This window comes from Coregonus lavaretus (assembly GCF_964263955.1).
Source record: "Coregonus lavaretus genome assembly, chromosome: 33".
Classification (NCBI taxonomy): Eukaryota; Metazoa; Chordata; class Actinopteri; order Salmoniformes; family Salmonidae; genus Coregonus; species Coregonus lavaretus.
Window position 1 is genome coordinate 7,530,387 of NC_140020.1, and position 11,761 is coordinate 7,542,147.

Genomic DNA, 11,761 nt, shown 5'->3' on the forward strand with positions numbered 1-11,761 from the left:
TATGTGACTTGTTAAGCAAATCTTTACTCCTGAACTAATGTTGGCTTGCCATAACAAAGGGATTGAATACTTATTGACTCAACATTTTTTTTTAAACATAATTCCACTTTGACATGATGGGGTATTGTGTGTAGGCCAGTGACAAAAAATCTAAATGTAATCCATTTTAAATTCAGGCTGTGACACAAAGAAATGTGGAAAAGGTCAAGGGGTGTATATACTTTCTGAAAGCACTGTAGCTCTCACTTCCACCCACAACTCCCTGACCTCACCCATAAGGCCATGTAGCGTGGGACATAGCTCTCCCTTCCACCCACAACTAAGGCTTGGAGTACTGCCCTGGTCAGGAAACACTCCTGGCCCTGTCCATAACTTCCTAATCCCCCCTCCAAGTCTCTTCACCCTTCCAATCTTTCCACCATTCCCTAGCCACAATCCAAACCGTGTCTTCACCACAACAGTAGACCTACACTACTATGGTATCACCATGAGCCTGGCAAGGAAGGCTTCATTCGCCCTAACAATTTACCTTCAATCTCTTCATTATCTTAGTTTCTTATGTCTGGTGGCCAGGGGGTTTTCCGCAGTGGATTAGTATAATTTCAGAGATCAACAGAACACAATACCAACAGAGTCCCTAAGGATGTAGAAGCATTTAAGGAGAGGAACACTTTTCTTTGCAGAGCCAGACACTGTCATTGAAGTGCATTTGAGAGTTGTATTTATTGTTTAAGCAATCGGAACATCTTGTCCAGAATCAAAAGGATGATGAAAAGGACTACAAACCTCCTGAGTGGGACAGGAGGAAATTCCTGGCTTTTGTTGTGCTTTACAACAACCCACGCAACATGGGGCGGTAAAACAATATATATTTTTAGCGCAGGTGGGTATAATTACCCACTTGCCACACTCATTAAAGTCTAAACTGTTATTCACTTTTTTTGTACTGGATTTTCATCGCGAGTTAAGGCTTGAGTGGCTGTGTTTGTAGCTGCATGAAGTGAGGCGCTGCGGTGAGATTATTTTCATTCCTCCTCCCACCAGAGTGAGGAGAGGACATATGTGGTGAGGTGTAAGGCCTTAGGGTATTGCACTGTATATCTCTGAAGCTGAAGGGAGAGCTTGTTATGTCTCTCCCTCAAACTGATGCAGTATATTTACATTGACTGGTGCTTTTATATCTGGCCCTTTCAACCTCCCAACACAAAGACCTTGGTCCCTCCCTGGAGTCTTCACCCCCCACCAGAGAGAGTCCGCGCCTCCGTCTGTCCATCTGTCTGTCCATCCAGCCGCCTGCATAGAATTGGGGGAAGGATGGGGGAATGAATAGGGAGATGAATGGTTAACGGAGGAGCGCCTCCCTTTGTTCTGACTTCTTGAGGGAATCATTATACTAAACAACGTGTGGCGTGTGGCGGCACAGAGAGGAATTCCCCCTGTTCAACTTCAAACTATCACAGATGTGCATCTGATCTCCTTGTACTACGTACAGCTGGCCCAGAACTACCCATAACCCCCTTCCTTCTCCACGGTATAGTAGTGCTATTGGCTTCTGCCCTGCTCTGAATCTGGAAAATCACTTTAGCGGGACAAATAACAGAGCCAGCACCAGCCCTAGCCCCATCCTACTACACACAGACAGAGGCAGAGCCAGCACCATCCCTAGCCCCATCCTACTACACACAGACAGAGGCAGAGCCAGCACCAGCCCTAGCCCCATCCTACTACACACAGACAGAGGCAGAGCCAGCACCAGCCCTAGCCCCATCCTACTACACACAGACAGAGGCAGAGCCAGCACCATCCCTAGCCCCATCCTATTACACACAGACAGAGGCAGAGCCAGCACCAGCCCTAGCCCCATCCTACTACACACAGACAGAGGCAGAGCCAGCACCAGCCCTAGCCCCATCCTACTACACACAGACAGAGGCAGAGCCAGCACCAGCCCTAGCCCCATCCTACTACACACAGACAGAGGCAGAGCCAGCACCAGCCCTAGCCCCATCCTACTACACACAGACAGAGGCAGAGCCAGCACCAGCCCTAGCCCCATCCTACTACACACAGACAGAGGCAGAGCCAGCACCAGCTCAAGCCCTACTCCTAGCCAGGCCACCGGCTGCAGACTCAGAGCAGTTGACGGATGCATGGTAGTCAGTCTCAGTCTCAGTCTGTGAAGCACATGATCTGCTGCCAGCTGGTATAAAGGATAGATGGTTGTCTGGGGGATTTCAGACAGATCAGGAAGTAAAAGTCCTACTAGAGGTCAACGGTATTGTTTCTCATTACATACTGCAGAGAGTGTGCATCCCAAATGGCACCCTATTCATGACACCCTATGGGCCCTGGTCAAAAGTAGTATATAGGGAATAGGGCACACACTTAGAATTTCTCTGCCATGTCTGATGAGAAACGGTGTGAGCCAAGGCTATATAATTGGTTTATGGTTTAATGGACATTTGGCCCATGAATATGTCAGCAGCTGCAGGTCAATATAGTTTGTGAATGCATGGTTGCATTTTTTGTGTCAGCATGGGCAGCTATGGTGGCACCTCCTGTATGTTAGCAGCTCTGCTGCTGTGTGTAGGCTGTGTGTAGGCTGTGTGTAGGCTGTGCAGAAAGGAGGCAGTGCAGATCAGTGTAGTGTGTCAGGGACTTTCCAGACCAGGGTTCCGTGTGTGTGAAGTGCACTAGTACAGACTGTGCTATTTACACTACTGAAGACCGCACTTATCAAGTCTGACCAGACAAGCAACATGGACCTATTACAAAATAGCCTGCTCGCACGACAACAAAGAACAGCCTATATGGTACTCATAAAGGATCTAAAATAATCCCCATTTCATGTTGCCTTTGACGCCATGAAAAATCATTTGAAGTCATAAGAACTATTCAAGAAATACTACCATGCTGTTTAGGTTGTTACTTTTTGTTTTTATTGGATCAATGTATGGAATGTGCCTCATGTTACTGAAAGACCCGTCTTCTCCTAGCAGTATGCAAAGTATACAATTCAAAGCAACAAACTTCAGATTATGACTAGAATGTAACATGCAAAGGTGAAAAGTTGGACACAATAACACTTTGCAGGAAACAATACCCACTAACATGCATGTTGTCCATTCTTCAATTTATTCTATAGGAATGTAGTAAAATGTTCTAGAAGGGTGTTCCTCAGCTCCAACACTTCCATGCCATGCATTCCAGGTTTATAGTATTCTTCTTCTATGTTGTTTTGCCCCAAGAGAGACAGGGAAGAAGAGTTGACCACGGTTTTAGTCAGACTGTTAAGTAACCTTATAAGGAAGCATTCACGCACACACATGCACACACGCACACGCACACACACACACACACACACACACACACACAGAAGGAGACTGAGTGGTGTGGAAATCCCCTTCTCCTCTGGCTGACAGTAGGGCCTAAATAAGAGGCTTGGCTGACCGCAGCAGAGGCCCACTGTGGCGGAGGCAGAGAGGGGCGTGGCTGCTGCTATTCTCATCTCTCAACTCATTGGGCGTCTGGCTGGGCTGGTTGGCTAAGCAGGTAGCTGTTCTACCATGCTGTGCTATGCCCTCCTATTACAGAGTCTGCTCTACTAATTACTGTGCCATCTGTAACCAGAGTATGTAGTTAAATCAGCGCGCCTATGAGAGCTAGAACCTGTGTGTTTCTGCTTTAGCCAACTCATCAGGCGTTGTCTGACTGACTCAGCCAGCCAGGTACCATTAGTCTGATCTCATACTACTCTATGTGCTGCAGCCAACTCCTTTATACTGTATTTGGCATGCCATGCAGTGGGACCAGGCTAAGGTACAATGGCTAGATGAGTGAAATGAGTAAGATACATGTGTTGTTCCCAGACTGAGATGTTATGCAAATATTTCAGATATAAGGTAAATGCAAATATTTCAGGTAGGTCTGAGAAAATGTTGACGCATGCATTCACACGTGAGCGCAAACACACACGTACACACACACAAGAAATGGCATTGTGGAGTAAATCTGGATTTTCCCTCCTTAATCACACACATTATCACACACATTGTCCCAGATGACTGCTGTGTGTATCATTGTCTGCCAGGCTAGGCCAGGGAATAAGAGGACCTTCTCTTCACACACAACTGACAAACCAAACAGACTTCCAACTGCCAAAACATCCTGTAAAGAAGGGTCAAGCCACTCATACAAACAAATTGCTCCCACACAAGCTCTGAACAAGGCTTCCTATCAAAACCGCCACTACAGTCCATCCTTTGTTTTATATTCTTTCCTCATATTTCTCCTTGTGTCATCAAACAGTGGAGCACAGCCACAGTCAGCACAGGTGTTTATTGTTTGGCTCTGTAGAGAGCAATAGTAATGTAGTCTTTTTGTAGGTACTAACTCCGCCATGGCTCATTGGTCAAAGCCTATGGGGAAATGAATCAGGTTTTTGGATAAATGCGGAAAATAAGGTCTGTGGTAAACACAGGCTTTGGAGATCTTATACGTTTTGTTCTATGAGATCATCTTCATCAGCTATCACTTTTTTGTGAATTGTGAAGTATTTGTGTAATCAAAACAAGCACATAAAGGCTTCATAATTCATAGAGGCCATGTTAACTGACTGATATTATCTCATAGAAAAAAAAACTATAAGATCTCCTAAGCCTGTGTTAACCTTTCTGTGTTTATCCCAAAACCCCATTCATTAACCCCATAGGAATGGCTGAACGAACCAGAGGAAACTAATTTCCAGGTTTTTAGGACTACAGCCTCCTTTGTAATTGTACAATAGCACCATCTAGTGGAATATTTGTGTAGATTAGAATTTCTAGAATCTAGTTGAATGACAGTGTATAGCCAGTCTCGATTGGTCACCCAATAGTTACAGAGTTGTTACTCTAACATATAATCTAAACCCAAAAATACATCGTGATCCACTGCCAGTCTCAGTCTGGTGTATGAGTGCCACTCTGTCTGTCTATAGCTTATTTTGTTGCCGTAGTGAACTGTCCGTGAGTGTCACTGTGTCCGGCCATGCTGACTGGACAGTGGGATGACTGAGGGTTTGTTTGCAGTATAAGGCTGTCCTTGTGTTGTCTGGCTGGGCGTTTTCACGGCACAGACCCCCCTACGCTATGCAACGCTGAGTAACTGTCTCTCACCATGGTACAACCACCCAGAACTACAGTGCAAAAGTAAATATACGGTTACTTTTGGCTATTATGATCCATAGAGAAATGACTCCTACATTCTCCTATGAGACAATATATGTGCTATGGTAAGTAAATGGAGATCAGCAGGTCACTGTGTATGGTTTTCTAGCTATATCTTAATGTTGAGAGAGAGGTCATAGCTGTAGGTCATTCTGGACTAGAGAGAGAAGCCCACACAATGACCTGACCTGGGATTGGCTGCATTGTGACGTTAGCCAACAGAATGTCACCTCAACCAGTTCTAGAAAAGGACACAGAAGTCTTTGTTAAGCTATAAAGACAAAGATAATCATGTGTCACTCTCTCACAGACACAGTACCATCACATGAGACAGACAGAGTATCCACCACGGATCCTAGCAGACTGACCAACATGACAAGACAGACGAGAATATACTGTAGTTAAAGCATAGTTAAGTGTATTTATTAACAGTTTATCAAGGTGTTGTTACATAAAGTAAATTGTAAAAAAGTGCTCAGAAAATACAAAATAAATAAATACATATGTGAATATCAAAAAAGGTTTAACATAAAAGTTAATTTACAACAGGGGTAACAGTGCATTAGGCCAATGGACTAGTAATAACAAATATGAAATAGATTATACTCCCTTTACAAAATCTAATCTACACCCCATAGCCTGAAAATATGTTTTCAAATTACAAGTCACCAAGTGACCACAAGCCAGTAAGGCTACACAGGGAAACAACAAACCATGTTTAGGTCAGTGCTCAACCAAGTATTTCAACAAATGTTGTCTAAATTAAAACAAAGTGAGTGAAATGCTAGTAGTAGTGTATAAAGGAGGAAGGCTTCCTGTGTTAGAGTGCATTAAGGTTTAGGCTACTACTTGGCTCTGTGGTTCAGGCACAAACACAGCCCTTCAGAGGCACCAGACAGATAGATAGACACCAGGTTGGAATGTTAGGACCAGCCTCCAGTTAGGGGTAAGGCCACTGGAAACACATAGGTAACGACACAGTACTACTACCGTACCACACTGTGCCTGTCCACTGAAGGCTAGCCCTGGTAGTCGGATCAGCTTCTGATTTAATCAACTCAAACACAAACAAACGTATTTGTCGCTACTCTGTCATGGCCCTTTGCTGTTTGTTGTCATAGTTCTTTGTAGTCTGGTATCAATGTCATGACAATGACAGCGGCATGGGTTAAAGCAGTAGCAGGTCTGACTCCCAGGTTTATAGATGGCTCTTTCATATCCACAACCAAACGTGAGCTCAGAGAGTAGTGCAGAGCGATTAGTACTTTTTGAGTTCGGTTCGATTATTAAAAAAATTATCATGGTTTTCAATTTCGGTTTAGATAATTTTTGTAAACATTAAATGCGCAATGCATGATGTGGGTTGAATGCTGTAACACAGAAAAAACCCTATGACTAAAAGTCCCATGATGGTGGTGACTCTCCATTACACTTATTAACCATCATTTATTCACATTACTTTAATATAATACTGCAGTTGTTGTGTATATTACTTTTTTTTTTTTTTAATGACTTTATTTCATTCCAAGTCAACATCTCATCTCTATGGAGCTGCTGCCTAAGCTGTCTGACAAAATCACTATTTTAGTAGTTCTTAAAAGTAAATAAGGCATACTTTTATGATTGCTGAATACCAAATGATTGCTACCAATATCAATCACTTAGATCATGTATTTTCAGGTAGAGATACCTCGCAAAACAACAGCTGTTCTCTATATGACCTCATAATCACGCATGCTTCTCTCTTCAGTAGCAGTAGTAAAAGCAACACAGACCGGACAAGTAGATGCGCAGTGGATTATGGGCATTGTAGTTAATTACCACGTTTTATGCACTAAACTATGTAGAATATTGGCCTGTTGGAAACTCTGTACTACATCGCACAATTCAGTCTGGATCTGATGTATCTCTGGAGAAACTGTGCAATGTGCTCATTGAGCTCACAGAAAAACCAGAAATTAAGGGAGATCAAATAATTGAACCGACGTCGGTCACTTAGTTCTTTAAAAACCGAAAAATAACTCATCGTTCAGCACTGTCAGAGAGACAGACCCCAGAGCGCCTCCACCTCCTTGACAAATGAAAACAAAACAAACATGGACAACACATAACCATCTCTCCAGAAGTCAGTTAGGTTGTTGTTGTGACAATGGCTGGGACCCTGATGGCAGTAGGCGTGGGTGTGGCCTTGGGCTCTTTCTCAACCTGATAGGTGACTGTGGTGTGGGGGATGGTAGTGGTTCCCTCTAGCTGATCCGTCATTGGTCCATGGATCTCCTCGTCCTGATTCTCGTCAAAGTATTGCTCCGCCTCCTCTGATAACCGGTTGTCCTCATCTTCCTCCTCCTTCTGGGAAGGAAAGACAAGAAGAAGTTACTGGAATGTTCATAAACACAAACATGTGAACCATCAATGCCCTTTAAGCATCCATTTCAAGTGAATGTGGCTCCGTCTTAGTGATCTCATAACCTAAACCCTGGCCAGATGTGGTGTGATCAATGTGAGACTAGTAATCTCATACTGATTTAAACTACTGTATAGAGACCTACCTCTTTCTTCATCCTGTAATACTCGTAGAGCAGAGGTATTCAAACTTTTTTAGCGGGGACCACATTTTTTTCCAGCCAGAATTTCTGCCGACCCCAATGTCTTATAAAACAATTTAAATATGTAAATTTCGATTTCAACATCAACAAATAACCTTCAATTCCTTTTCATCTCTCAAAATTAAGAGAACCAATAAAGTTTTCAAATTATCTTTCTCAAAAACATTTGTATATTGTCCCATACAATAATCTGTACTCTTCATTCTTTGTCCCCCCCCACAAAAAGTACTATACATTTTATTTTACCCCACTGCAAATCCCCCGGGTGGCAGTGGGGTATACCACTGTCGTAGAGGACGTTACTGGAGTGTTTTTGACCTGACGAAGATCCGTTTCAGATCGAAACGTAGTCAATAAAGTGGTGAATTGGGAGTTTAAAGAGTGTGCAGGCCTTGTTCTTTACTAGTATTCTTTATCAGCCCAGCACCTATGTTTTTAAGGATGTGCGTATGGCCACAAACATTTCTATAGAGGTTACTGGAGTGCTCATAGAAATAATGTGATTCAGACTACTACTACTATAATCTCGCCCACCATCCGGCCCTCTCTGTCGAGACGTCTGGTTTCAGAGTGCCTTAGAACGGGACTTGACTGGAAGTCTATGGCAGGAGCGGAAGAAACAACCGCTGGTTTTAATTGGCTGTGCTCGTAGTCTATCACCATCCAGCATAACCCTTAGAAACACCCCTCTGGATTTCCAAGTGCGAGCAGTACACGTGATTTAGGCTGAACAAAGAAGTGAGTTCGGGAAATCGGAAAGTATGCATATCTTAGAAATAGTTGACACATATAAACTTTATATGCCCGAACTCAGCATCAATTGGGCTTCCCAAAAAGAATGTGGTCACTGTGATAGAACATGTATTTTCATAGTCCCATCTAATACAGCTGCAGCAGGCTCCCTCTCTCTCCCACCGTTTCAAGTCCCACTTGTTGCACAGTGTTTCCAGGCTCTATATGCAGTAGCAATTGAGCCTGGGGATTAGGTTATTACTACTACTACTACTACTACTACTACTACTACAACTACAACAACAACACACCTACTACTACAACAACAACAACAACACACCTACTACTACTACTACTACTACTACTACTACTACTACTACTACTACTACAACAACACACTACTACTACTACTACTACTACTACAACAACAACACACCTACTACTACTACTACTACTACAACAACAACACACCTACTACTACTACTACTACTACTACTACTACTACAACAACAACACACCTACTACTACTACTACTACTACTACTACAACACACCTACTACTACAACAACAACACACCTACTACTACTACTACTACTACTACAACAACACACCTACTACTACTACTACTACTACTACTACTACAACAACACACCTACTACTACTACTACTACAACAACAACACACCTACTACTACTACTACTACTACTACAACAACACACCTACTACTACTACTACAACAAACCTACTACTACTACTACAACAACACACCTACTACTACTACTACTACTACTACTACACATCTACTACTACAACAACAACACACCTACTACTACAACTACAACAACACACCTACTACTACTACTACAACACACCTACTACTACTACTACAACACACCTACTACTACAACTACTACTACTACTATAACAACAACACACCTACTACTACTACACAGCTACTACTACAACAACAACTCACCCACTACTACAACTACAACAACACACCTACTACTACAACTACTACTACAACATGTATACTCTCATAGACACATACACATGCAAAGCATCTATGCCCTTCTATGCCCTTTTTTAATGCTATGCACTTTAGGAATCCCTTTCAAGATGTAAGCCCTCTAAGTGATGGCCCTTATCTGCTTGTTGTGTACACACCTCTTTCCTCATCCTGTAATACTCGTCGATGGCGTACTGGTATTTGGCCGACGTGATTCCAAAGAGCGAGGCCATCCTCTCCCCGAGGTAGTCACAAGCTGAAATACACCTTTTTGAGTTTTACCAACAGCATAGTATTCAAGGCAGTATCAAGGTAATGTACGGCAGGAGAAGGCTATCAACCCTAGAGGTTTATAATACATATTGTCTCATGTCAGGCACCCACCTGAAACAGTGGAGGTAGCTGCTCTCCACATATGGAACCAAAAGTATGGGCCCCAGGTCAGCTTGGTCTGACACACACAAACATGGGTTATTACCAGGTTTTGGAACACATAGTATAGGAAGTACAGACGTTAATTGTACATTTCAGTCAAATACACACAAACAAACTAAACACACATATACTTCTATTTAACACACTACACACCCTCACCGCATTGACAGGGGGGGACAGTAGGTCCTTCTCTGGTTCCTTGTCCTCCCCCTCCTCCTCCTCGTCTGTACTGTACTCTTCCATGGTTTCTCCGCTAGAGAAATGGATGATCCTTCGTGGGGCTTTTTCTTCTTTCTGTTCCCCCTTCTCCAGGTCTCCCAGCTGCACACTCTCAAAGTCCTTCCCTGAGCTGGGGCTCTGGACAAACAGACAAGACATAAATTGTCAGTCACTGCAGCGCCATGAGATATCCACAGAAGAAGGCGGGCTCACACGAACATCGGCAGGGATATAATAGAAGCACGAGAGGAATGTACACACACACACAAACAGTGCTTGTTGGTGACAGGCTGCTTATCCACAATTAGATAATCATAAAACACACTGCTTCATCAAGGAAGAAAACCCATTCTATGTGCATCAATGTCAGAATTTTACATAGGCCTACCGGTAGTATAGCCTACGTTATAAGCATCAGCATGAGACGACGACAGCCACGAAAACATAGATGCACTGAATTGTAGTAACTAGCGAGCTAGCTGGTCTGAAAACACCGATTATACAGGACCGATTATAAACACTTTTCATAATCTTGACCTGCTGAGCCTACCTTCTCTACGTCCATCGTTTGGCCCAAAGACACATTCACGTTGGTGAGATAAAGAGATATTTCGGCCATGGTGCCGCTTTCTTTGTATTCTCGGATGTTTAGCCTGCCCTACACGCCAATGCTCGTGGGACATTTAAGCCCTGAACGATGCCCAACAGGTAGCTCTGACTCCTACGCCGCTTGCTGCTCCAAAGACTACAGCAAATCGCATGCAAGTAACAATGCAGCTAACTTGGCTAGTCTTGTGAGCAAGCCAGCTAGTTAGCTAGGTAGTCTTGTTAGCAAGCTAGCTTGTTATCTGTGCTGGTTGTTAGCTTGCATAACTGATTTGCGTATAATTATAAGGGACAGTTCATGTTTTGTCGATAATATTAACATTTACAGAGTGGGTGAGCTCCATTCCTGGCAGCCTGATCAGATTCAATTTCAGCCTTAGAGATTGATCAGATTCAATAGCAGCCTCAGAGGCTGATAAATCAGGATTCTGCCTTATAGGCTGTTTTATAGGTAAAGCTCCTTGCAGGCAGATTAGCAGTCAGTGCCTTGCATATGATCCAGAGTGGGTGAGCTCTACCCCTGGCAGGCTGATCAGATTCAATAGCAGCCTCAGAGGCTGATAAGTCAGGATTCTGCCTAGATAACAAACTAGCTTGCTAACAAGACTACCTAGTTAACTAGCTAGCTCACAAGACTAGTCAAGTTAGCTGCGTTGTTTCTTGCATGCGATTGGCTGTGGTCTTGGGGGCGACACGCAGCCTGAGACAGAGTTGCCTGTCAGGCATCGTTCAGGGCTTAAATGCACCATCTCCTTCATCTTCTTTGATATATTTGCGTCCGCACAATTTAGTGTGCATTCGCCACCTACTGGCTAGGAGCATAGAAATTGCGGTGCATTTTCTGCCATATGTAATCTTGACTTCAATTTGTGTTCGGTAGCTGTGTGGACTTGGAGACCACCAGCAAGGTAATTATTGTGATACTGTGTTCATTAGTAGGCTACATT

At 43.4% G+C, this 11,761-nt stretch overlaps 1 protein-coding gene across 2 annotated transcripts; it reads right to left on the reverse strand.

Moving 5' to 3' along the window:
- Positions 1–5,602: 5,602 nt before the first annotated feature.
- LOC311108179 (protein FAM177A1-like) lies at positions 5,603–10,884 on the reverse strand. Of its 2 annotated transcripts, none has more exons than XM_084150797.1 (5): positions 10,759–10,884; positions 10,149–10,346; positions 9,939–10,005; positions 9,713–9,810; positions 5,603–7,556 (listed from the first exon to the last, which is right to left on the reverse strand). In XM_084150797.1, exons 1-5 carry the CDS (start codon positions 10,825–10,827, stop codon positions 7,338–7,340), a joined length of 651 nt encoding a protein of 216 aa, XP_084006923.1. In that variant the 5' UTR covers positions 10,828–10,884; the 3' UTR covers positions 5,603–7,337. The 2 variants fall into 2 exon arrangements, with proteins under 2 accessions (XP_084006923.1, XP_084006922.1); XM_084150796.1 differs by having other exon boundaries at positions 10,143–10,346.
- Positions 10,885–11,761: the final 877 nt, after the last annotated feature.

Excerpts from the sequence above, each read along its gene's own strand:
- LOC311108179 (XM_084150796.1), bottom strand. The coding sequence starts at position 10,827 with ATGGCCGAAATATCTCTTTATCTCACCAACGTGAATGTGTCTTTGGGC. Across the intron at positions 10,006-10,142 it reads CCCCTGTCAATGCGGTGAGG|ACCAAGCTGACCTGGGGCCC; the intron begins GTGTGTAGTGTG and ends TGTGTGTGTCAG. Across the intron at positions 9,811-9,938 it reads AGCTACCTCCACTGTTTCAG|CTTGTGACTACCTCGGGGAG; the intron begins GTGGGTGCCTGA and ends GGTGTATTTCAG.